This window comes from Benincasa hispida, chromosome 12 (assembly GCF_027475165.1).
Source record: "Benincasa hispida cultivar pf3 chromosome 12, pf3_genome.v1.1, whole genome shotgun sequence".
Lineage (NCBI taxonomy): Eukaryota > Viridiplantae > Streptophyta > Magnoliopsida > Cucurbitales > Cucurbitaceae > Benincasa > Benincasa hispida.
In genome coordinates, this window is record NC_143489.1 from 81240001 (window position 1) to 81265988 (window position 25988).

General features: G+C 33.9%; 1 protein-coding gene across 3 annotated transcripts; it reads right to left on the minus strand.

Moving 5' to 3' along the window:
- Positions 1 to 16264: 16264 nt before the first annotated feature.
- DPL1 (dihydrosphingosine phosphate lyase) lies at positions 16265 to 24818 on the minus strand. Of its 3 annotated transcripts, XM_039019877.2 has the most exons (16): positions 24677 to 24818; positions 24277 to 24499; positions 24137 to 24182; positions 22183 to 22334; positions 21985 to 22044; positions 21154 to 21378; positions 20925 to 21066; positions 20668 to 20718; positions 20450 to 20541; positions 19204 to 19330; positions 18739 to 18754; positions 18262 to 18369; positions 18115 to 18169; positions 17872 to 18018; positions 17018 to 17096; positions 16265 to 16629 (listed from the first exon to the last, which is right to left on the minus strand). In XM_039019877.2, exons 2-16 carry the CDS (start codon positions 24474 to 24476, stop codon positions 16507 to 16509), a joined length of 1623 nt encoding a protein of 540 aa, XP_038875805.1. In that variant the 5' UTR covers positions 24477 to 24499; positions 24677 to 24818; the 3' UTR covers positions 16265 to 16506. The 3 variants fall into 3 exon arrangements, 2 of the variants coding, with proteins under 2 accessions (XP_038875805.1, XP_090164612.1); XR_016525337.1 differs by lacking the exon at positions 24677 to 24818 and having other exon boundaries at positions 17018 to 17495; positions 24277 to 24643; XM_090308486.1 differs by lacking the exon at positions 24677 to 24818 and having other exon boundaries at positions 24277 to 24643.
- Positions 24819 to 25988: the final 1170 nt, after the last annotated feature.

Sequence of the window (25988 nt, forward strand, 5' to 3'; positions counted from 1 at the left end):
GAGGGGATAGCCGCCGTAAAACGACTAACTTATGTCGCCTAAAAATGACAAGCAGGCGCAACATAGGAATCTCACGGTCCAAACTAATGGAAGAAACCATAAGATATGTTGACACTCATCCTTCGCCCACTTACTATGGACTATTTCCCCTATTCCTCTTGCTATTGACCCATGCAAACACTTTCCGAATGGAGGTCACTCACAGGGTGACACGAAGCCAAACATGAATCTCACGGTGTGAACTCTTTGGGACGTGAAAGCTAAGAAAAACATATCGTATATGTTATTAATCCCCCACTGAAGTGTTCTATTTTTTTTTTGGGTAAATATTTACTTAAGTATCTTCCAGCTAATAAAACAACCTAAGTGTAGGTAATTTTCCAAGTATAACGTTTATATTTGGATTTCTCCTGCAATGTCTAGGTGATAAACTAATTTTAAAACCTCACCATGCTCACCATGCTCATAAAACCGGGTTAAAAACGCTCAATAATTCGACTATAATCCTCAAGTGGCAGGTGTTTCATAAACTGTCAACTTAAATACCACAAGCCTTAGAAAGGATTATAGACTGGTTGAGTTTGTAATTAAAGTTTTACAAAATAGCGACTTATTTAAACTATTAAAACAAGTTGTTATTTGTAAATCCTAGATGAGTATGCATTTAATCTTTGTTATAGATTTTAAATGTCTAATTCACTTTATAAAATATAGACATACTTTTAATCCATAGCAATCATCAAGCATTTCACAATTTAATATAAAACTTTATATTAAAACATGAAACTCTAACACATGCATACTATATATTATAACCATTTGTAACATAATTTTGATACATGTTACATGCTTCCTATGGTGGAATTTTAAATCTATATGGCATACTATATGCATATACAAGATTTATTTAATTATAACATATATTAATAATGCATAAATAATTAAACACATTGATATGGACCAGTTTTGGCATCCTAAGCAAGCAATCAACCTAAATTATTACAGTAATAGATTGAAAAAACCTTTAAAAGCCTCTAGACTTCACGAATCGATCCAAATCAGACCCGAACTACCCGAACCAAACCTCCAAGGCTCTAAAATAGGCTGAATAGGTCAAATCCAAGTTGAACCAAACCTCTTTGACCCAAACTGGCCGAACTGGTTCACTTGAACCGCCAATCGGGTCGTGCGCGCACATTCTGGGCTGAGATGAACAACATTGTAATGCTGTGAGGATAACCTTTTTTATTTGGGCTGGCTGAAGAACAACGTTCCAATGCTCCAAGGGCAACATTGCAACACTGTAAGGCGAAGCTTTACACCTAGTTTTCTGCCGCTGACCTTTCTTGCTTCTTTCTTCAGTTACAACCTAATTGCAACTTTACCAAGTCTAACAAATTTATATACACTTAATCACACATTAAAACCCATAAACAAAAAGCCAATTATAACAATTAACATTGAATTGAAGAGAAATCGAATGACAAAACTAAAACTATCCATATCAGCACCAATTTTCATACAACCTATGAAAAACACCCACCAAGTTAAAATTAATGTGAATTGAGTGTTTAAATTATGCTATGATACCAATTGATAATGTAGATACTCAACATGTAGAAGCAATTAGGACCTTAAGCACTTTAATTCCATCAATTTTATTATAAAAACATGCAAATTTATAAACTAAAAATAGAGTTTTGAAGATATACCTTTAAGGAACCCTTCAATCTTCAAATCCACACTCCAAATACTTGTAAACCACTAGTTGATCTTTCCTATTATCTTCTAGGACCTTAGATTAGAAGGTGCGATCTAAAATGAGTTTGAATTCAAGGGAATTTTTATGGAGGAAAAGTGGTTTTGTGGTTCAAGTGATGAAGAACTTCTTCTTCAACCAAAAACCAGAAAATTCCAATTGCATGGCTTGAAAACTCAACTGATCTTGACTCAGTTTTATTCAAGTCTCTCATGCAATTTGATTGCATAATAAATTGGCACCAAGCAACTCAACCTATAATGGGAATTTTAGTGTTTAAAGTGGGATAAACCCACTAAATTTGAAAAAAAAAATAGATTCAAAATCAATTTTATTCAAATGTCATTTAAAAATAAAATTTTCAAAACTTAAATTAAAACAAAATTGATTTTATTATTTGAACTTTCTTAAATTTCAAATTTTCAATTTAAATAAAATTAGTTTAAGCAATTAGTTTTAAATAAATTTTATTTAATTAATTAAAATAATTCAATATCCAATATTAAATTATTAAAACACCAAATCCTAACCATGAATCTTTATTCATGTATTCAATATTTAAATCAAATTTAAATATTATTCAATTATCCAATTTCATTTAATTTGATAATTAAACGTGTAGTTATATCGTATATAATTATTGATTCCCTTAATTCAAATTTGAACTTTTCAAATTTACTCATCAAGCTATTTTAAGGTTTAATTCGTTTGTGAGCTAGTAGGGGAACCTAATGGACCTACAGATCATGGGCTCCAACATTCTAAGATTAATTGGCTAAACTCTTTAAACCGAATTAATCAACATTCATTAACTTCTAGGTCACTCCACTAAAGCCTAGTAGTTGCAGTCCCTTCACTATAGATATATTTCTGTCAACTTGATTTAACTATGATGGACAGCCTCTGTACGATCCCTAAAAGCGAGTAAGTAGGTAGGAGTGAATTCTGTCTTGCACCTTATGTCCCCGGCTATCTACCCGGTCTTACCTCTGAAATAGGGGGCTTATTGAGCCGGCGCTGTTGAGCAAACCCTCACCCATGCAAATCTAATGATAATCCCGAATAAATAGGAGTTCATAGTTAGCTCAAGATTAAGGTCAAGTTACCTAGGTCATCGTTTTGAAATAGTCAGTCTTAAACAGTAAACAGTATTATAAAGTAAGAGTGACTTATTTCTTGGTCTGATCTAATACAAACTCTTTGAATAGGACGCCCCCACTCGTATGTCTCCGCATGAACGATTCAGGATCATATCATTTGTACTAAATACAAAGTGGGCTGCATTCGATAGTATCCCCAGAATAAGGTACATAGCCTTATCTGTATACTATAGACCGTTTGGGCTATCTACTTGAACTCAATCCACTCTTATGTCTCCACATAAAGTCTAAGTACTTAAACAATAGCCATGGATCTTATTTTATTGGATTTAGTGTAATTTACATATACAATAACAGTTTTATTGGACAAAATCTCAATAACATATTTATTGCAAATAGAATATGTTTAGTCTTACAACCCAACAAGACCAACCTTGAGAGGAGGCCAAAGCTGCAATATTATGAGCAGATTTGTCCTCTTTTAAAGGAATATGACAAAGTTGGGCAACATTCACAATGTTCCCAATCAAAAGAATATCCTCAATAATGACCTCAATCTCAGCATAAGAAAAATCAACTCCATTCAATAGTTTAATAACTTCAAGAGCATTTGAATACACTTTGATGAGAGGATAGAGCTAGATCACTCCCGCTCAATCGCACTTAGACCCTCCAGAAACTGATGATGTTGCACCTTTGAATAAATTTGTAACCTCGGAGCTTCATATTCCCCTCATATTTCGATGTTAGACTATATGTTCGTGTTATTTATTAATAAGATTAATCTAATAAACTAAATTAATAATATAAATTGAAAATAAAAAATATTTTTAAAGTTATTTTATAATTAGTTTTTACTACTACTAATATATGTTTATAATTTTGATAGGAGAGAAATACATTAAGATGTTCACATTTTGGGGCGGTTTGGATTGATAAAGAAAAAAAATTCAAAGTTTATTTTTATTTGAACTCTTTTATTGTTTAAAATTAAAAAAGAAAAAAAAAGAGTGACTATTATTAGGATTGGCAACGGGGCGGGGTAGGGGCGAGGGGGCTCCCCCATCTCCGACTTTATATATATATGTGTGTGTGTATATATATATAACAAAAAAATAAAAAATTTTAATTGGGGATGGGGACGAGGACAGGGACAGGGCGGGGATATCCTCCCCGTCCCCGCTCCATCCCTGACTAGGGACCCGGTTAGGATCCCTGGTTTGAGCCCCATCCCTAGTCAAACTGGGTCGGGGTAGGGACCCACGAGGACCCGACCCCACGAGGATTTTTTTCAACTCTAACTATTATCTATTAAAAAATTTTGTTCATACTGTAAGATGTATAGCTTGAAAGGATTGAATACCAGGAGGAACCGTGTGAATGTCGTACTTTTAAATTTTTAATTTGATTACAAACAAAAAAATTAGAGAAACATATGAAAAATATAGGATAAACAATAAATCAAATTACACATCATGCTTTGAAGAGGAAAGAGAGAAATTTGGGAAATACCTTTGAAGAATACCAATCTTCATGAATCATCTCCTAATCCACAAGATCATGAACTGACACATTTTCCCAATCTCAACAAGAAAACGTAGCAAAGGTTTTCGGGCATCACCACGAGGCTTTCCTGTTATTCTCAAGGGAAAAAAACCACCTCTCTGTGAAAAGAAGGAACTCACTCCACGTACTAAGCGATGATGGGGAATGGGGGGGGAGGTTATTATAATAAATATCACATATAATATATAAACTATAGTTTATAAATCTCTCACACAACCTATAGAATTAGTATAAATCAAATTCACATTAATTTTAACCTATAGTTTTTTATATGAATCATGTTCATATAATTAATATTTGAATCATATTCAAATATTTATTTTTCCCACCAAAACTTTATAATATAATGTGCATATGATTAATTTCCTTTTATTAATTTGAACAATTCAAATTAATCCAAAATTAATTTGATTCTCATTAATCCTAATTAAGCTAACGAAGGGATCTCATGGACTTATAGATTGAAGCTTCAATGGTACTTGATTAATTAATTAAACTCTTTAATTAAATTAATCAACCTCCATTAATTTTCGGTCACTCCATTAAAGACCAACAGTTGCACTCTTCGCACTATAGATATATTTTTGTGTCCATCGAATATAACCAATCAACAGTGTATTGACCCTTCACAAATTACTTATAAGTATAACTAGGCCAAAATTACCATTTTGCATCCGTAGTTACATCTAACTCCTTAAGTACCACTGATTCCTCTAATGAAAAATAAGTTATAATTCAACTATAACTGTATCCCTCTCTGATCTGGAGACAGCGAGGCGCCTCATTGTTCAAGCTCCAAAATCAACCCTTAAGGGAGCAATTTCTTTACTTACCCTAACAATAGGGAATGAGTGAATTCTTTCTTGTGTAGCAATGTTTCCAGCTCCATAATCAAACGAATCCCCAAAATGGTAGGCATATTGAATCGGCGAAACTGGTCACTCTCACCCATGAAAATCAAAGGACTGCCTTCATAGGCAGGATTCAGGTCAAATCATCTATGGTTATCTTAGTGAAATGTAAGTCTCTTCTAGCAACGGTGTTATAAATAGAGACTAGTCATTTCGTGTTCCGGTCTTATACAAACGCTTTGTATAGGATACCCCTCCTAAAATGTCTCCACATAAATGATCAGGATCAAATCATTTGTAGCAGTTTACAACACTTATAACAACTACAAAGCAGGCCATATCCGTAATATCACAATGATAAGGTACCTAACCTTATCTATCTACTATAGACCGTTCAGGTTATCATTTAAACATGATCCACCTGTATATCTCTACATACATGTTTAAATTACATAAAATAACCTAGGATCTTAGTTTATTGGATAGAGTGTATGTTCATAAAATAATTATTATTTTATTAATAACAATTTGTTTACAAAGTTGACAAACTATGAGAATACAAGAGATATTTAGGACACCAATCCTAACAATCTCTCATTTGTCCTAAAGCTAAAGGAGTAAAATGTCAAATATAAATAAAGTACAAAATACATTAGGCTTTCCTTAACAAGTTCTTCCCTCCTTCAAAAACTAGTAAATTGAGGACAGAAATTAAAACGTTCAGATAGAGAGAGGGTGAGCAACTGTTTGAAGCATGAGAGTGCTATAAGGAGTTATTGTGAAAGTGTCCTCAAGACATATATCTTGACTGGCTTCAAATCCAGTTGTTTTACAATGGACTAACTAGCACAACAAAATCCATTTTGGATGTTGCGGTAGGGGGTTCCATTTTTTCTAAAACTTACGATGTTGCTCAGTCACTGTTGGAGGATATGGTGGTCATGAGTTATAACTGGCCATCAGAACGGTTCACATCTCAAGTGGAAGGCCTCTACGAGCTTGATGAGGTAAGTGCATTAAAGGCACAAATGGTTACTTTGACTAACACAATTAGTCACTTGTCTATAGGTAATCAACCCTCGATTGCAAGTACGGTGGCATGCAATACTAACCCATCATTGGAAATGTCTAACCCTGAGCAGGAAAATTTTGTGCATAAAGCTAATCCGTCCAAAGGGCCATTTTAATTTTCTCAATTTCCATCATATCAAGCACAACAACCCACTAATTATCATCCAGGTTTGCGTAATCATGAAAATTTTCCTATGCTAACACTAGAAATGTCTTACAGGGCCCTCTAGGTTTTTCAGCTCCTCAACCACATAATGAGAAGAAATCAAATTTTCGGTGCATCAAGTGTTTATTTTGAAAGATGGTGTTGAAATTTGTTCAGCAAAACTGGAAAAAAAAATTTGTATGTGCTAAGGACGTTAGCAAAAAATTCCCTCCATAACATAGAGATGTTTAAAACTATCGCAACTCAAAATAAACGACTTAAGGTTTCTCTTAAGGAAAATGGCCAACTTTGGAACCTTTGATTAGGGCACATCAATCTCAATAGGATTGATAGGTTAGTGAAGAATGGACTTCTAAGTGAGTTAAAGGAAAATTCTTTATCTGTGTGCGAATCATGCCTTGAAGGCAAGATGACTAAAAGACCTTTTACTGGAAAAGGTTATCGAGCCAAAGAGCCTCTAGAGTTAATGCATTCAGACCTTTGTGGTCTGATGAATGTGCGAGCCAAGGGAGGCTATGAGTAAAAGGTATGTTTCATCACTTTTAGTGATGATTATTCGAGGTATAGGTATGTTTATTTGATGCAACGAAAGTCAGAATCCTTTGAAAAGTTTAAAGAGTTCAAGGCTGAAGTTGAAAACGCATTGGATAAACGAATTAAAACACTTCGATCAGATCGGGGTGGAGAGTTTTTGGATTCTGAGTTCTAAAACTATATGATTAAACATGGAATTGTTTTCCAACTCTCAATGCCTGGTATACCTCAGCAGAATGGTGTATCGGAAAGGAGAAACAGAACCCTATTGGACATGGTTCGGTCGATGATGAATTACGCTTCCTTATCAGACTCGTTTTAGGGTTTTGTATTGGAGACTGTTTCTTATATCCTCAACTGTGTTCCTTCCAAGAGTGTTGCCAGAACACCCTTGGAGTTATAGAACGGGCGTAAACCTAGTTTGCATCACTTCCACATCTTGGGTTGCCTAGCATATGTGCTTGAGGCTAATCCTAAGAAACTAGAACCACGTTCGAGATTGTGCCTATTTGTAAGCTACCCCAAAGGTACACGAAGGGGTTACTTTTATGATCCTAAGGAAAACAAATTGTTTGTATCGAAAAATACTACTTTCCTTGAGGAGGATCATATGAGGGAGCACGGTCCACGTAGTAAAATCGTGTTGCGTGAACTTTCCAACGAAACTACTGAAACTTCAACAAGAGTTGTTGAATGACCTGCTACATCAACAAGAGTTATTGAATGACCTGCTACATCAACAAGAGTTGTTGATGGAAGTTCATCTAGTAGGTCGAATCCACCTCAAGAGTTGAGGGAACCTCGACATAGTGGGATGGTTGCAAACCCACCTGTTCGCTATATAGGTTTCACTGAAATCCTGGCTATGGTAGCCGATGGCGAGGTTGAGAATTTGTTGGCTTATAAAAAGGAAATGGAGGATGTTGACCGAGATGAATGGATCAAAGCCATGGATCTCGAGATGGAGTCTATGTACTTCAACTCAGTATGGGATATTGTAGATCAACCTGATGGGGTTAAACCTATATGTTGTAAATGGATCTACAAGAGGAAACAGGGTGCTGATGGGAAGGTGCAAACCTTCAAGGCTAGACTTGTGGCAAAGGGTTATACCCAGGTGGAGGGAGTTTATTATGAGGAAACTTTCTCGCATGTTGCCATGTTGAAGTCTATTTACATCCTTCTATCCATTGCCTCATATTATGACTATGAGATATGGAAAATGGATGTCAAGAGTGCCTTTTTGAATGGTAATCTTGAGGAGACCATTTATATGGTGCAGCCTGAGGGATTCATCGCCTAAGGTCAAGAGCAAAAGGTTTTCAAACTGAATCGGTCCATTTATGGGCTGAAACAGGCATCTCAATCTTAGAACATAAGGTTTGATATTGCGATCAAATCTTACAGCTTTGACCAAAACGTTGATAAGCCTTGTGTCTACAAGAAAATCATCAACAGTTCAGTAATTTTCCTATATCGTACTCATTAGGAATGATGTAGGTTTACTAACTTCAGTTAAGAATTAGCTAGTGGCCCAATTCCAAATGAAAGATTTGGGAGAGACTTGGTTTCTTGGTATTCAAATCTTTTGGGATCGAAAGAATAAAGTGTTAGCGTTGTCTCAGGCATCGTACATTGATAAGATGTTGATCAAGTACTCGATGCAGAACTTCAAAAGAGGCCTACTGCCTTTTTAGCATGGAGTTACATTGTTTAAGGAACATTGTCCTAAGACACCTCAAGAGGTTGAGGAAATGAGACGGGTCCCCTATGTATTTGTCGTTGGCAGTTTGATGTATGCAATGTTATGTACTAGACCTAACATCTGCTATGCTGTGGGGATAGTCAGTAGATATCAGTCTAATCCAGGATAGGGTCACTGGACTACCATCAAGAACATCCTCAAGTATCTTCGGAAAATGAAGGACTACATGCTTGTGTATGAATCTAAAGATTTGATCCTTATTGGATACACGAACTCTGATTTTCAGACTGATAAGGATTCTTGGAAATCCACTTCAGGATTAGTGTTAACTCTTAATGAAAGGGTTGTAGTATGATGAAATACTAAGCAGGGGTGCATCACTGACTCCAAGATGGAAGCCGAGTATGTAACGGCTTGTGAAGCTGCTAAGGAGGTCGTTTGGCTCAGGAAGTTCCTGACTGATCTAGAAGTTGTTTCAGACATGTCTAGGCCCATCACCCTCTATTGTGATAATAGTGGTGTTATGGCAAACTCCAGGGAGGCTAGGAGGCACAAGCGCGGCAAACATATAGGGCGGAAGTATCATCTCATCCGCGAGATAATGCATCAAGGGGACGTGATAGTCACGAAGCTCTCTTTGGAGCACAACGTTGTTGGCCCATCTACGAAGGCTTTCACAGCTACATTTTTTTAAGGTCACCTTCAGAGCATGGGTCTACGAGACCGTCTGTGGCTAGTCTAGGGCAAGTGGGAGATTTTGTACTGGGCCTTAGTGCCCTAGTTTATTGTTTTGTATTTGTATTTATCTTGTATACCCACTCGCTTTAGGACAAGTGGGAGATTATTGGGGTTGATGCCCTAAATCTCGTAGGGTCATGTAATTTATAAACACATGTATGAACAAACATTTGTGATGTAATAATATGAGATATTTTCTTCACTGTTGTCTATGAAATATGGGATATTTTGGTTGCATTAACCAAAAACCAATAAACTAAGATCCCTGGTTATCGTTGTAACGTAAGCATGTATATGGAGACATACAAGTGGATCATGCTTTAAGTGATAAACTAAATGGTCTGTAGTATATGGATAAAGGAGGGAAACCTTATTCTTGTGACACTACGGATACGACCTGTTTTATAGATGTTACAAGCGTTGTAAAGTGCTACAGATGGTCTAATCTTGATCATTCATGTGGAGACGTGCGAGCGGGGGTATCCTATACAAAGGAGTTTGTATAAGACCGGACCACGAAATGTTTAGTCTCATTATATAATATCGTTCATGACAAAGACTTTCATTTCACTAGGATGACCATAAGTAACATGACCTTAATCCAGAGTGAGTTGGGAACTCCTACCTATGAGGGTGGTCCTTTGATTTTGATGGGTGCAAGTGGCCAGATTGCTGACTCAAACCTATCACTTTTGGGATTCGTCTGATTGGGAAGCTGGAAATTCAGCTACACAAGATGGAATTCACTCCTTCCTCGAAGCAGAGGTAAGTAGATAGATTTCTCTCTTAATGGTTGATTCCGAGGCTTGAACAATGTAGCGCCACACACTTTCTCATGGCCCAAAAAGTGTTCACTCATAGTAGGACTATGATGTATTGTTCATTAAAGGAATCAGTGGTACTTAAAGAGTTAGATGTAACTATAGGGGCAAAATGGTAAATTGGCCCAGTTGTACTTACGAGAGATCTATGAAGGGTTATCGTACTATTGATTGGTTATATTCAATGGACACAAAAATATATATGTAATGAGAAGAGTGCAGTTATCGGTCTTTAATGGAGTGTCCGGTAGTTGACGGATGGTCGTGATTAAAGAGTTTAGTCAGTTACTTATGTACCGTTGGAGCTTCAAGCTACATGTCCATAAGGTCCCCTAGGTAGCTCAATGGATTCAAGTTAAGAATCAGTTTTTGGGTTAGTTTGAAGTGTTCAAATTAACAAGAGTGAAATTGATTATATATGATATAATTAAATTTTTTCGATTATATGTGATTTAATTGATTTGATGTATTAGATACATTAATTGGAGGTTAATATAAACATGATTTATAATAAATAAAGGAGAAAAGAAATATGGTTTATATATTACATATGATGTGATATTAAAACTATAGGTTATAAATATAATATGATAAAGTGCAATTGCAATTGGTAGCATTTTTAGGAATAATAACCAAGTGTGTAACATCACTTAAAAAGAATTGTAAATATAGACAAGTCTATCAGCGATAGACTTCTATCGTTGATAGACTCTTACCAGTGATATGGTCTATCACTGATAGACTCCTACCAATAATATGGTCTATCATTGATAGACTATTTAAATTTGGTCATATTTACAATTTTTTTTACATTGTGTTATATCTGCTAGTAGTTTAGGTCTAATGTCTATATTTGCAACTCCCTATGATAAATTAGTTATTATATTTATTTATAATAAAAATAATTATGAGATAATTGTTTTAGTTGGTTATTTTCCTTTCTCCATTAACCGTGCAAGTGGGAGGTTAATTTCAGTTTTAATAACAGAAGAATAAAATGAAAAGAATTTTCATTTTTTGAAGAATCACATGATTATTGAATACAATTAATCAAGTGAAAGAAAGCTATACGATAGCCCTTTCGAGAGACTAAACGACTAAGCAAAGTTTACTAGACGATTGCTCCTCGTTTACTAAAAGATCGAGTACCCACTGCCTATACAATAGGCTAAACCTTTTTCCCATTTACTTGATCGTATACATCCTTCTTCCCTCTACCAAATTCACACAGAGCCCACACCTCCTGGATTCTCACTCCGAGAATACCAAGGTAACTAAGTGGTAGTGTCAAAGGTTACCATTCGAGAATTAGATAGTTCGTGATTACACTGGATGTTTGTTTCATTCATGATCGTTTAGACTTTGTTGGGATGCCTGACCAGTACAGATCGAAGGAATACGTGAAAAAGAGTTCTTCAAATGTATGTCTCTCGATTCCCTTTGTATTTAAGTAAGAAAGCATGCTGTAATTTTTTCTATAATGCATAACTGTTCTTGTATGTTTGTGAATGCTTTGTTCTTTCACAATGGGCTTGGAAAGATCTAGTTTCCACTCACTGGTTCTCTTGAATAAGAGTTCCTTCACTATGTACTTGGTACTTGGGTTATCTGTTTAACGTATATGCATGTTAATTTGAGTTGAATGATTGATGCATGTTGAGTTGTTAATTTTGGAATTAATGAAAAAATCTAAAGGGTGTTTTGAAAACGGGTTAATTTTGGTTAGGAGGAATTTCTAGACTGATTAAATTGGGATCTTTGGTTGCATGTTCTAATGATGATGGTTGATGAGTCACTCTTGATGTATGTCATGCTTTAAAATGGAAATTGGATAACATAGTCCTATCTTGAGTTTTCTTTGCTTTAAATCCCTCTTTGTATCCTCTGTTTATTCTGAGCACAAACCACTTTAATTTAGAACCTTCAACTGAACAAGAAATTAATTTATGTCAATTCGATTGTCACCTCGAAAGGCCCCACTGGTTAGAGAGTGTCTGACATGATAATTGGTAATGTTATACTGAGTGAGGTAAAAAAGAGAGAGGTTGTTTTGCCTGAAAGAAAAAAAGAAAGAGAGAAAATGAGCTTAAAAGAACATTATTCTAAAAAAATAATTTATTTTTTAAAAAATAGTAATGTGTATGCATGGATGGGGGTAAAAAAAAACAGTAATTTATGTGATCAGTTAAGACACTTGGGAATTGACTAGGGATGAGTCCCTACAGTATTTGTGTGAAAGTTAGTACCCTTAGGTAGAATCATGCAAGTTTAGGGACCCTTTTAGAGTGAGTAATGCAGGCCTCTTAGTTGATATATTATTATCTTGAGTGTGTTGGTGCTTAATGATTGGTGCTTGAGCCAGAGTAGGAGGAAAGCTGATGAAACTTAATTAAATCTTAAGTCAGTGAATGAGTTTTGAATTAAAGGATGGGTCACACATATAGGGGATAAAAAGTTTTGGTTTTAGAAATGCTCAGTGATTAGGATGTGTATGAATTTTTCTCTGGATATGTGTTGTATGTATTGAGAAGCTGATGAAATTTGAGTGAGAGCATGCATACCTAAGACCTTGGTTATTTGGTATTTGTTATTCTTCTTATTTTTCATTCTTTCCTTCTTTCCTTTACTTGGAACTAGCAAAGTTTTAAGTTTAGGGTGAGCTATTATTACTAGTTGGTATGGTTTAATATGGTTTGTTGAATTGATTTAAGGAAACTAAGGATTAGGTGAAAATTGGGCAAATATGATCATTACCTAGGGCAGAAGTTCAAATACAAGTATCTAGGGGCCAACTATGAAATTATGAGGGAAGCTAGAGGCCAAAATTGAAGAAAAGAGGAAGGATTTCGAAGGAAAAAATCGGAGGGCCAACGTTGACCTAGCATTGCAATGCTGCCGCACAATGCTGAAGACCCGAGAGCAGAGAATAGGCCAACGTCGCAATGCTGCCTTGTTGCGTTGTGATGCTTCGGATGGCAAGTGCGCGCTGCGATTGCTTCGAACGTCAGTGTTGCAACACTACGACAATTTCTTATAAAAAGCAGCAGTGCCGTCAGGTGATGGGGAGAAGAAAAATTTGGGAAAATTTCGACCTAAGGTAGAACGAAAGTATCTAGAAAAGGACAGTCCAGTTGGAAATCATATAAGAATTCATTGGCGAAGGTCGAGAAGACCAAGATTGTGATCAGGTGACGGGAAAGGAAGATTGATTTTTGTTTCCCTAACTCTTTCCTTGTCTAAGATGCTTTCTTTCTACTTAGGGTTTATAGATATTGAAAATATGTGTAGCTAAACTCTACATTCTAAGGTGTTGTTAGAGTTTTGAATTTCTTGAATGAATTGTTGATATTGCAAATGTTTAATTATTGATGAGGTTTATAAATTATTTGTTCTTATTGCTTTGATTAACTGGCCATTAATCAATTAATTTAGGTAAATTCTACTGCTTGAAGAAGAGTTTAATTTGCTGGATTTGATAATTTAGATTATTACTCAAGATTGTCTGGAAATGAATTGAGATTAATAAGGGGTGTAATTGAAGGGTCTTAAAGCAATACTAGTTTAAGCGATGGGAAGAAATTTAAACTTGATAAACTAGGGTTAGAACGGAATGAACTTGATGAATGATTTCCCGAATTTAGAACTTCTAGCCTCAACATATCTTCATTAATTAATTGCATGTTACTACCATTAGGATTTTCTTAATGAAACAACACCCTGAATTCGTTCTCCTCTAATTTGTCTCTTGTGTTTATTTGTCACTCGCACTTAATTATTGCTCATACACCATCCTCCAGTAGCCTAAATAAAATCGATAAGGAACTACAATAGCTAAGTTTATGATAAATTGTGCATGCTAGTCTCTGAGAACAATACCCGAATTTAGTTGGGATTTTATTACTTCGATGCATATGCTTGCATTCCGGTATCATATAAACATTATGGAGGAGGGTCCGTCATCAAATATTCAAAGTCATGGCAATCATGGATAGTATATAACTCAACAAAATCGATCTAGACATCATAGGAAATCTTAGATAGTTTATGACTCGAGCAAAGTCGTTCTAGTTTATGGGAATCATGGATAATATATGACTCGGCAATGTCAACATGAACATAAAGCTCTTATAACTCCAATCAAACTATCATGTACTAAACAATTTACCAAAGGTTTGGTGCTACAAAGTTCTATCTTTAAAATAGTTTCAACAACCTCATCTTCCTTTGGCAGTCTAGATATAATCACTATAGAAGAATATCAATGCTCGCATACTTATCATGGTGTACAAGATCAGTATGTGACATCAATTTCGTATCGATGGTATTCACATTAAGAATGAGGGTCAAGCCATCAAAATACTTGAGACCATGGGAACGGTAGATTATATATGACTCAACGAGGTCGATCTAGATGTCACAGGAAATGATCATTTAATTTGGGGGAAAAAAAAAGATATTTTGTTTGCCTAATATTTAAATTATTTTTATAACAATATTTGAATTATATAAATATATTAAATTTTAATTTTAATCACTTGGAAATGTATATGATGAAACATCTAAGTTATCAAAATAAAATAAGATAATTAACTTAAATTAAACTCTCGACCAATTTAAACAATTTAAATAAAGAGAAATAGTTAAATACTAATTTCGATAAATTGGTGCAAGAGGCCACGTAATTCAATTAGCTAATATATATATATAGTTCAATTCGGCCATTTTTTTGTTTTCATCAAACTTGTCGACTTTCTTATATTATGTTGTGTAAAATTATTAATGATTAATTTATAAGTAACAATCACCTAGATAGGATAAAATAAAAAACTCGAGACAACATTGAAAAGACAACAAAAGCCTTAGAAAACTTGAGTTAGGAGATGTTTGATAAATGATATGAATTATTACGTTTAATGGGTATTTATTACTCATATTTGTTAAGCCCATAAAGAAAATATAGGTTATTAAAACCCTTTTTTACCCACTCAAAACTCCCATTTTTTATCCCTCAAAACTAACCCTAAAAATCAATATATTTTCATTTCTTTCTATCTTCCCTCATCTTTGCCGTTTGGATCCAGATTTTTTTTAAAAATCAATATATTTTCATTTCTTTCTCTTTTCTCATCTTTGCCATTTGGAACCAGATTTTTTTTTTTATTGTCAAACCTATGAGTTATTAAAACCTATTTTTCACCCACTCAAAACTCCATTTTTTTATTCCTCAAAACTAACTCTAAAAATCAATATATTTTCATTTCTTTCTCTCTTCCCTCATCTTTGCCATTTGGATCCCCAAATATACTATCCATATTATATAAAATTAAACTATATGATATGTGAAATAATAAAATTAAGTTAGCAAGATTCAATATATATACATACAATATACCAATTAGTAATTGGGATAATTACATTCAATATATATACATACAATATACAATATACTAATTAATTGAGCAGCAATATGAAATATATTTTGTTGGTATGTTTTATCGATTGAAGAGAATTAGAATTATTACAGTTTTTGAAAAGAATATATGAAAAATAATATATTATGTTCTACATATTGAGAAAAAAAATTGAAATTATCCAGTTTATGTCATAAATAATTTGAGAAAATACGTGTATACTTGAAAATTAATCAACAATAGCAAAGCATAAAACTAAAAAATGAAAAAATGAAATAAAAAAACAAACAAAAAAAATATAACTAATCTCATTTACAAAAAAACTGCATCAGATCCTCTAACTCAACTTAACTCAACTCTGCACAACAAAACAGATAATAATTACCAACTCAACTCAACTCAACTCTGCAAACAAACACAGACAATTTAACTCCCCAGAAAATTTAACTCCCCAGATAATAATTACTAACTCAACTCAACTCTCTACTTTTATCACACACATACCAAACACACCCTTAAAAGTTTTTCTAAGGTCAAACGTATCATCAGAATCATCAACCACCTAGTATTGGAGCATACATCTAAAGTATTCAATACATGTTTATAAGACGATAAAAATGAGCCAATAATTCAACACATTACAGCAACTAAAACTATGTAAACTTTGAAGAATAAAGTTTATTCTTTTCATAATTTAAAGTTGTTTTTTTGGAAAATGACACAATATAAAATCAAGTCTATATGAAACAAACCAATGTGAAGAAATGAGGCATGCCACTGCTTGCTAGCATGTACCATCCATGTAACTTATGAGCAACTCCTGAACCATAGATCTGTCTGTCATTCTCTCTGCTGCACCATATATTGGAGCTAATCCTCCATTAATTGGACCTGGATTCTTTTTTACCTGAAATATATCATTACAAATAAATAAGTCATCAACAAACAAAGAAATCAGAAAACGTAAAATAATAGAGAATCGACACACAGATTTACGTGGTTCACTAACAATGTATTTAGCTACGTCCACGAGTAGAGGTAAAACAATTTTATTAGTGATAACATTCAAAATACATATCAGATGCGCCTCTAAGATTAGAGAGTTTATAATGTACTTCTCTAAACCCTAGGATCAAATTCATTAATAATATAAGTATGACAAATACGAATTCCAATACAAATCGCTAGATGTCAATTTCAAGGCATTACAACAAAGTCAATAAGGCATCTTGAAAATAAGTATATTAGTTAAATTGCATCTGATGGACTAAGAGGATTGTTGCAAATAAGCTTACAGTGTTGACAGATTCTTGCAGGTCCTGGAGAAAGTCGACAGCTATCGATACGTGTTGAAGCGTCACACAGATGTGAATACTGAATCAATATGAGAGATGATTAGTCTTTTAGAATATTAAAACTTTGGACTGAACTGGAAACTTTAAAGCTGACGCATGAAAACAGTAGAACAGAAAACATGAACCCATCTCAGAGGTGGGTCCTGTCTTGTTTCATTGAATCAATGCCATCAAACTTTTTTTTTCCACCGTACTGAATTTTAAGCACTCAAAGCTTTTGAGTTTTGTAGGCAATGGGAATGAAAAATCTGTTTCACTAATTAGAGTTACTGTTTAATTAAATCTTTTAAAGTCGAAGAAGATGGATCAGACATAATGTGATAAAGACACCAGAGCATAGTATAGAGTCGAAAATTTCAAAATCTGTTCCAGTTCAGCATTCCCTCACAAATGAATGAGTGGGGCTTCAAATTCCGACCTTCAAAAGGAAATACAGATGTCTTAGGGTGTGTTTGGTTTAACTTTTCAAGTATTTAATTTTGAAAATAAGTCATTTTGGAAAAAATAAGTGTTTGAAAACCACTCAAAATAGCTTATGAAACACTTTCAAAGTATATTTTAAACCGTTTTTATCAAAAGAATTTAAATAAAAAAGACTTTTTTGAAAAATATTTTTTTCTCTAGTCAGTCCAAATAGGCCTTTAATCGTTTAACTAGGTAGAAATGGGCACAAAAACCATATTTTGAGTGCAAGAGAAGAATAGTGGAATTTTGGAAGGAAAAAGAAAAAGATTGTGCAACATTTTAAATCTGATCCAAATATGACATTCTTTATGCTCGGTGAGAAAGCTCACCAGCTAGGTCTTTGCAACGCATTCAAATGCCAGCCTTTTGATGACATAACGTCATTGACTTCAAAAATGTCAATAACAGAAGACCCAAATGCTATAATTGTCATGTCTGGCTTTCCAACGACAAATAACTCGGGAATTTCGTTTATCCTGCACCAAAAGTAATGGATTTTGAAATAGAAAAACACCCTACAGTTCTTCCCAGTCTAAATAGATGAATAGAAAGCATATTGAAACAGAAGATACCCTCTATGTACCCTCTTTGACACTTCCATGATCTCTTTTGTATTCTGCAAATATCCTATGGAAAGCAATTGAATGACAATGAGCTCAAAGCAAAGTATTTAACCACATACAAGGTAAACAGTGTCATTGCATTCATGTCTTAGATACCTTCTTCTCCCAAAGATATCATTGCTGCCCACGCCCCTGCAATCAAGCCACCAGGTCTGCTTCCAGCTATTGTTGGAGAGACGTAAAGCCCACCAGACCATTCACTTACTAAAAGACCAAAAATTGAAAAAGGAAATGTCATTTCTGTGAAATCGACCACAACAAAAGGTCGAGGGAGCATATTTCTTTTTCTTTTTTTTTTTTCAGTACAAGGACTTTGCTCGCATGAAAAGGATAAGTACGAAATAGTATTAGCCTAAATCTGTAACAAGTCTCCATGGAGATTTCCACTTATGAAACGTGACAAGAAAACATATTATTTATATCACAGTTTTGTAAATACATCCTAAAATAAAGTTAAACTTTGATGACAACTATGGAGGCCCAATAGCTGCCACATTAGTAGCTAATAAAAACTTGATTTAAACTTGAGGTATGAAAACCCAACGTTTCAGTAACAAGGATAAGTAAACTTACCAGCAACAAATTGATGCTGTTGAAATCAAGGCAGGAAGGCACAGCCGGAAGATAACACCAACCGACCAACAACCATAAAGCCAAGTGAAATCAGAAATAATATAAAAATGATTTTTAATTGTAGAAAAGATAGGGATTAAAGGGATCTTGATTTCATCTGAGTCATTTAATCTAATATCCAGTTACTAGCAATTGAACTTTAAACCTTTTTTTTTCTTTTTCTTTTTATAAGAAACCAAACTTTTGTGTTTTGAGATTGTATCTTTTCAGCTTTCTCCATGAAAGTTTGGTTACTTATCTCAAAAAAATAATAATAAATTTTAAATTTTTTAAAAATAATTTTTTTTTTTTTTTAAAAAAAAAAACCATTACCAATTATTCCAATCTTACCGGATGTCCCCGAAGGGACACCAATTATTCCAATCTAATCAAATAAAGTCTAAATGGTTCAGTAAAAGAAACTACCTTTCTAATCTCATGATTCCTGTACAAAACTACACTTGTTCCTTTGGGTGCTAATCCATATTTATGTACGTCCACAGATATCGATGTCACTCCTTTAACTGAAAAATCACAAGGTGGAATTGGGTACCTGAAAATAAGGAATAAAAAGAAAATTTCAATAACGAACATGGACAGAAAAACATCGTTAATGTACAATAATTGCGACACTATTGCTTCACGTAAATTCTAAATGATAACTCATCATTGCATGTTTGGTGTGCTGTACTAGGTAATATGATCCCACACATACGGGGGAAATAAATCGCTATGTTCTTTCATAGTAAGGCCTATATCCTCACTATGGAAACATGGAGAGAGAGATTAGTGATAAAGCATCTGATAATGTACAACTAAGAACATTCCTGATAGATTAATGTGTCGTAAAAGGAATGTTAGTGGCATATTTAAAGTTAGGATAAATTACAAATCTTGTACCTGACTTGATTTGTGTCTATTTGGTCTATGGACTTTTAAAAATTTCTAATAAGTTCTTAAGCTTTCAATTTTATATCTAATATGTTCTTAAACTTTCAATTTTGTATCTAATAGGTTCTTTAACTTTCAATTTTGTGTCTAATAGATCCCGACAAATTCAAAATTTTTAAAAATTGAATGATACATTTCATCAAAAAGAAATTAATTAATCTTTAAACTTTAAATTTGAACTTTATGTCTAGTTTGTTAGGGTCAGTTGGGTTTTCCCTCCTAATGAGAAACCAAACTTTCACTCACAAAAAATGAAAAGGTATAAGAACCATAAAATAGATAAAATGAAAATGAAACAACCTAAAAAGGGCTCCAATTAAGCTAAATAAGAACTAAAGATAATTACAAAAACCTTTTACAAATCAAAGCCTAAAGAGAGGTGTGAACCCTGTTAGGGGTTTAGGGATCGAGTAGAATTTGGGAAATTAATCCATTGTCGATTGTGAAAGAGAAGCTAGCCCTCATGAAAGGCTATCGAGTAATTATTGTAACACAATTTCAATTTGTTTTCTTAAGATTGGATCCTAGCATTCCATTCAGACGTGATTCAAAACTGCAAACAGCTATTTTCCATGTTAGAAGTACGACCAACATATTGGTTTGTTTAGAAGTATTTTGTGTGTTATAAAAACTTTCAGCTAATTAAGATAACTTTGAATATGCTATGGTTTTTTAGTGCATATAAAAAAATTTGTTCAGATATAAACCCAAACAGCCTTACCCAAGCTTACGCGCAAACGGCAACACAAAGCCGCCAAGACAAAAGTCAACATGCAGACAAATACCATAGCTAGAAGCTAATTTCCCAAGTTCCTGCAAGAATATTACAAAATTTTCCTGATCAGAAATTACTTAAGAAATGCCACGTAAGTTAAGATTGATGGTCTTTGTCCCAGCACATAGAAAACAACTAAATAATTCAAGAAAACAGGAACATACAACAATCGGATCAATGATTCCATGAGGAAACCCAGGTGCCGATCCAACAATCTGCAATATTAAGAGCATAAGGAAAGTACAATCAGCTAACATACAGATATAAATATTTATACTACAACAGGGTGAAGCAGCTTTTCTTAGTTCTTATGAATGGAAAATGGGGTAACATATACAAAATTGTGAATAAAAATAAGGAAAATGTAGAAAAAGAGAATTTCCGTCAATACAAGTGTAAGAAGAGAATAAAAAATAGATACCAAGATAGTATTCCTGTTGATAAATTTTCGAATAGCTTTGACATCTGCTTTGAATTCTTTGTCTACGCGGACACGCCACAGCTTGATATTAAAATATTGAGCAGCCTTATCATATGCTGAATGTGCAGACTCAGGTATTATCCTGAACATTGAGGGAAAACTACAATAAATTTAAGGTCGCCAAGAAATGTATAGAACAAAACATACATGATGAACAGAGGGAGTATACATTTCAGGTTTTTTAATTCCCTTCTTGGCTTTCATATAGTCACGAGTTGATTTCACAGCCAATAGTATGCTTTCGGTTCCTCCGGATGTCATGTTTCCACAGATTTGCCCTCCAGAAGCCTCCACTTTACTGCCAAGAAGAGCAGCAGTCATGGCCACTACTTCAGCTTCAAACCGCACCACACTTTGAAATACATCCAAATGCAAAGGATTTGTATGTGCAAACCTGAAAAAAAAATATCCAGAACAGCCCAAGGTGAATTGTTAAAGATCTATCAAACATGTTATGATCCTTTAGGAGTTTTATTTGTAACGAAAAAGGAAGCTCTTCAATAAAATCCAAACTCCACTTCAATAGGATATCAGTAACCCGGATGATGTCTAAAAAATAAATAATAAATAAATGACATTGAGGGATTTGAACTCAAAATTTTTAGCTACAATATCATTATAAATTACTTTAGTCTCCAGAGCTTGATCCGTTAAGTTTGAGCTAATTGGTAAAGAGTTCAAATTAAGTTCAAGCTAATTAATTTCTCTCTGTTCATTATTGATCCATAATTGTATCTAAGTATAACAAATACTTCGTTTCTGCCACAGAACTTTGTAATTGTAGAAAGCTAATTGTTCTTTGACATCAGGGGCACTAACTCAGGAACATTTTCAGAAAAGAGAGTTCACGGGCAAAACATGAGACCCCACATAATTACTACCAGTACTTATGACTAAATAACGAAATTTCACCAGTTACATGATAGCTAAGTGACTTCAGCACTTCAGTAGAGACTTTGGATAAAACATAAAAGTCATAGATCAGCTACAACTTACTAACATTGAACACGCCTCATTTATGAGAGAAAAATGACCTTCAGATTCAGATCCTCCAATGTAGCTGCTCAGAAATGAAAAATAATCATGAATATTGACATTTTAAATATATATATATATATATATATCAATCTTAGTGTAACTATATTCTAATTAAGTTGTATTGAATCAGTAAATATGCCTGTGCAAACTTCAAACATACACTGTACCGGAGCATTTGCCTTGCCAAACCACATCGTTTTGTTTCTCATTTTTCATTTTCTCAATGACTTCAGTTCCTAGGCCTGCCATTGGCAACTCCGTCCTCCAACTTTCTCTTTTAGAATTACCGCTGGATTGTAATTTTTCCACAACCTGCTCATTGAACAAAACATCATCACCAAAATTATAAGTACCAAGTATTAGTTATCAGTTATGATGATAGTTTTTCTCTTTAGCCTAAATTGGAAAGAGATAATGGCGAGGAAAACAATTTCTGTGAAGTGGTTATAGCTACTCAAGGTATGAGGTATCTGAAATCATGAAACATACATGGCTAATGAATCTATTTTCTCCTCTACGTGGAAGGTCAAGTTCTTTGTTTGACAGATTTTTCATGGTTGAGTTAACACCTTGGATCAGATCTCAGCCAGACCTTTTTGGTCAGGCCCCATTGTTGTATTCTTTGCAAGATGGCAGCAGAAGACCTCGATCATATCTTTTGGAGGTGTGACTTTGCTTGGGTGGTATGTAGAGTTTCTTTGAGGTGTTCGAATTTAGTTTTGCCAACCCTCAACGTTGCATGGACTTGATCGAGAAACTTCTCCTCAATCCACCATTTCTTGAGAAATGGTTTTTTTGTATAGAAGCAACTACTTTCATTGGGAAAAAAAATGAAAGAATACAAGGACATACAAAAAACCTCTCTAGGCGCTAGAGAAAGGGTTTCTAACTAAGTAAGATGTTACCAAGAGAACAATTATATATATATAAAAACTTGTAATCAAAACTCAAAGAGAGACATGGATTTGTGCTAGTTGGTGGAGTTTGTGGGGCAAGAGAAATAATAGAATCTTGAAGGGTAGAGAGATTTTCTCTGACGATGTTTGGTCCTGTGTTAGATTCTTTGGTTCTCTTTGAACCTTGGTTTCTAGCCATTTTTGTTTTAATAATACCAAGTTGGATTCATACCTGTATCGAACAAAACAATTATTCACTAGGTCTCATCGTACTTGAATGGAGCCCTATCTTGTAGTTGGCTACCTTTTTTCGGGATCACCTTTTTGTACGACTGTGTATTCTTTCTTTCTTTTTTTTTTTTTTCCTCAATGAAAATCAAGTTTCTCTAAAAAATAAATAAATGAAACCTATATGGCTAGCGATTGGTTGTACTTATTTTGAGAGGCACTGCATAGGCCAATTTGTAGGCACAATCCAAGTGTAAAAGCATCTCCAGATTAACTTCAATAAAGATTTGGCTTAAGCACCAGAGGATGGAGTCTGGAGACATCAAACACTAAATCTATTGAACGGCTAGACTGTACAATACCACAAGGTCCACCATGATCCACCACGATATAGTTACTTAAATCTGATAAAACTAGAAGCAAGTAAACAATGGTTGAGATTCTAAATCATTTCTCCATTTAAAAATTTCAAAAGAATTCAATTTGGTCTAAAGTTTCTTGTCTTCTCCTTCGAAAGATATCTGGACATCAACATATATGTACATGTAGAGACAAAGGTGGAAAAACATGGCACTGATATTTCCTACACAGAAGATGGATGAGTTCTTCATTGCCAGATTTTCCAAGGATGTGACCATCTAATCTAAACCAAAGACAGATACCAGAATGAAGGAAATGCGGTGCGGTATCAAATTTGCCATGGAATAAAGAAAGAAGAATCAACGCTCTGGGTCAAAGTTTGACCAACTAAATGGCCACCCAGAAATAATAATTTGGAATGCTCTGAACTGATCCAGCAGCCCTACCGATAGGTTCTCAACGCATACCATATCACTAAAGTTACTCATTTAATTAAAACAAATACAGCAGACCGTAAGCGTACAATCTCGTTCTGTAAAATCAACATGGTTGCTATAACATAAAATCAACTCATAAATGCAACTTCATATCATTTAAAGAAACTATAATACCATAAACACGAAAACCAACCTTCTGCTTCTCAGAATCGATCCGACGTTTCACCCCTGGAATTAACCTGTTTCCACAGACACAATCAGACAACCAAGAACATCACCACATTTCCAAAAAGATCAAATTAACAACTCCAGTAGCGAAAGCGAAGATCATACTTAATCGTGGCCATGAAGAACGATAAGAAGGTGGCTTTAAGTCCTCTTTCGTAAACAAGATCCAGAAATGACTGAAGCAACCGAGCCAATAGTAGGACCAAAAGAGGGACAAAAACGAGAGCCAGTGGCTCGTACTTGGACAGGAAAGCATTGGCGGAGGCTCTGAATTCCACAAAAAACGACTTGACAGAAGAATCCATCGCGAAAGAGATACAAAGGCGCACTGCAAAGGGAAGACGAAGAGGAACGGTGAATTAGAAGATTGCGTCTTACAGAGAAACACTTGCGAGAGAGTGGATGGAGATGGTGATGAAGATCAAATGATGCACGAAAACGAGGAAAATGATTATCTTGTTCATATCGCGAAGAAAAGAACAGCGACGATGGTTGGTATATATACCTCACAAATCCACGCCATTCCGCCATGGCTAAACGACAGAGACCTTGGACTTGGGATTTCTAACGTAACGACTTTTCATTCTTTCTTTTTCTTTTTTGGTATCTTTGTGAGTTTTTTTTTTCTTCCATCCTTTCACTTTCTTACACAAAAAATAATAAATAAAAATAGCTTCTTTTTCCGTAAAGATAACAACGCTTATTCAGAACATATAATGGAATAAGTTTGCAATCTAATCTAATCTAAAATTTATGTTTGAATTAAAAGTTTTGATCTCAATTTATAATATTCATTCTGTTTTTAATCCAATCTTCTTTTCTATTTTTACACTTTATGATGTCATTTTTATTTATACTCGATTTTTCACGTATTCCAACATTCAGTTAATTCCAATAAATCTGATTATATTTCAGTTTCTTAAACAATCCCTTACAATAAATACGTGATAGGACTATTGGTATATTTTGACTTAACTACGTTCCTTCTTCATTTTTTTTAATTCTTCATTTTTTTTAATTTTCAACTTTTAGTAGAGATTTTTAAATTTTTAACTTAAATCTAATAAGTTATGGTATAATTTGATATTTGATATATTTATAAGTTTATAAGACACAGAAAAGTGAAAAGTTCTATAAGCAATTTTTTTGCCAAATAAATCAATTAATTTTTAAAGATTTTAAATATGCTAGGGATCTAAAAGATATTAACTCAAAGTTGGTGGCCTATTAGACCTTTTAAAATTTAGAGATCTTTAAACACAATATTTGACAAGCTTTAAGTACAATATTGAAAGTTCAAATAAACATTGCTAAACCAATAATATATCTCCATGTAATTGAATGGAGTTGGTGTTTAGTTTGCATAAATGGGAATATCAAGGAATAGAAATAAAAAAAAAATGAGATCCTATTTATTTCATGATGTTTACTAGAATGGTGAACGGAATAAAACATGGGATACATCCATAGATTAAATTTTTATCGATATGTTGATATTTCCATGTTTACATGATTTCAATACCAATATGAAGGGTAAATCGATATTTCCATTAAATCGTCAAAAAATTCACGAAACACAAAAAAACAAGCATCAAAATACCACTAATATAAATATAATATAAGTAATATGCATATTTACATATTTGAAAATAATAAAATATTTATTTGCTAATTTGAATTTTTTGTTTTTTTATAATTTTTTCCAGAAATATCCATCGAATTCAACATTTTATCGATATTTCTATCAAAATTTTTGTAAAATTAAGATCTCTATATTTTCGTCGACATCGATATTTTAAACCTTGGATACACCCTAT

Coding starts and splice junctions, on each gene's coding strand:
- DPL1 (XM_039019877.2), bottom strand. CDS start 24,476: ATGGATTCTTCTGTCAAGTCGTTTTTTGTGGAATTCAGAGCCTCCGCC. Junction 21,067..21,153: donor GGAATTAAAAAACCTGAAAT/GTATACTCCCTC, acceptor CTCAATGTTCAG/GATAATACCTGAGTCTGCAC. Junction 17,097..17,871: donor GCGTTGCAAAGACCTAGCTG/GTGAGCTTTCTC, acceptor ATATTGATTCAG/TATTCACATCTGTGTGACGC.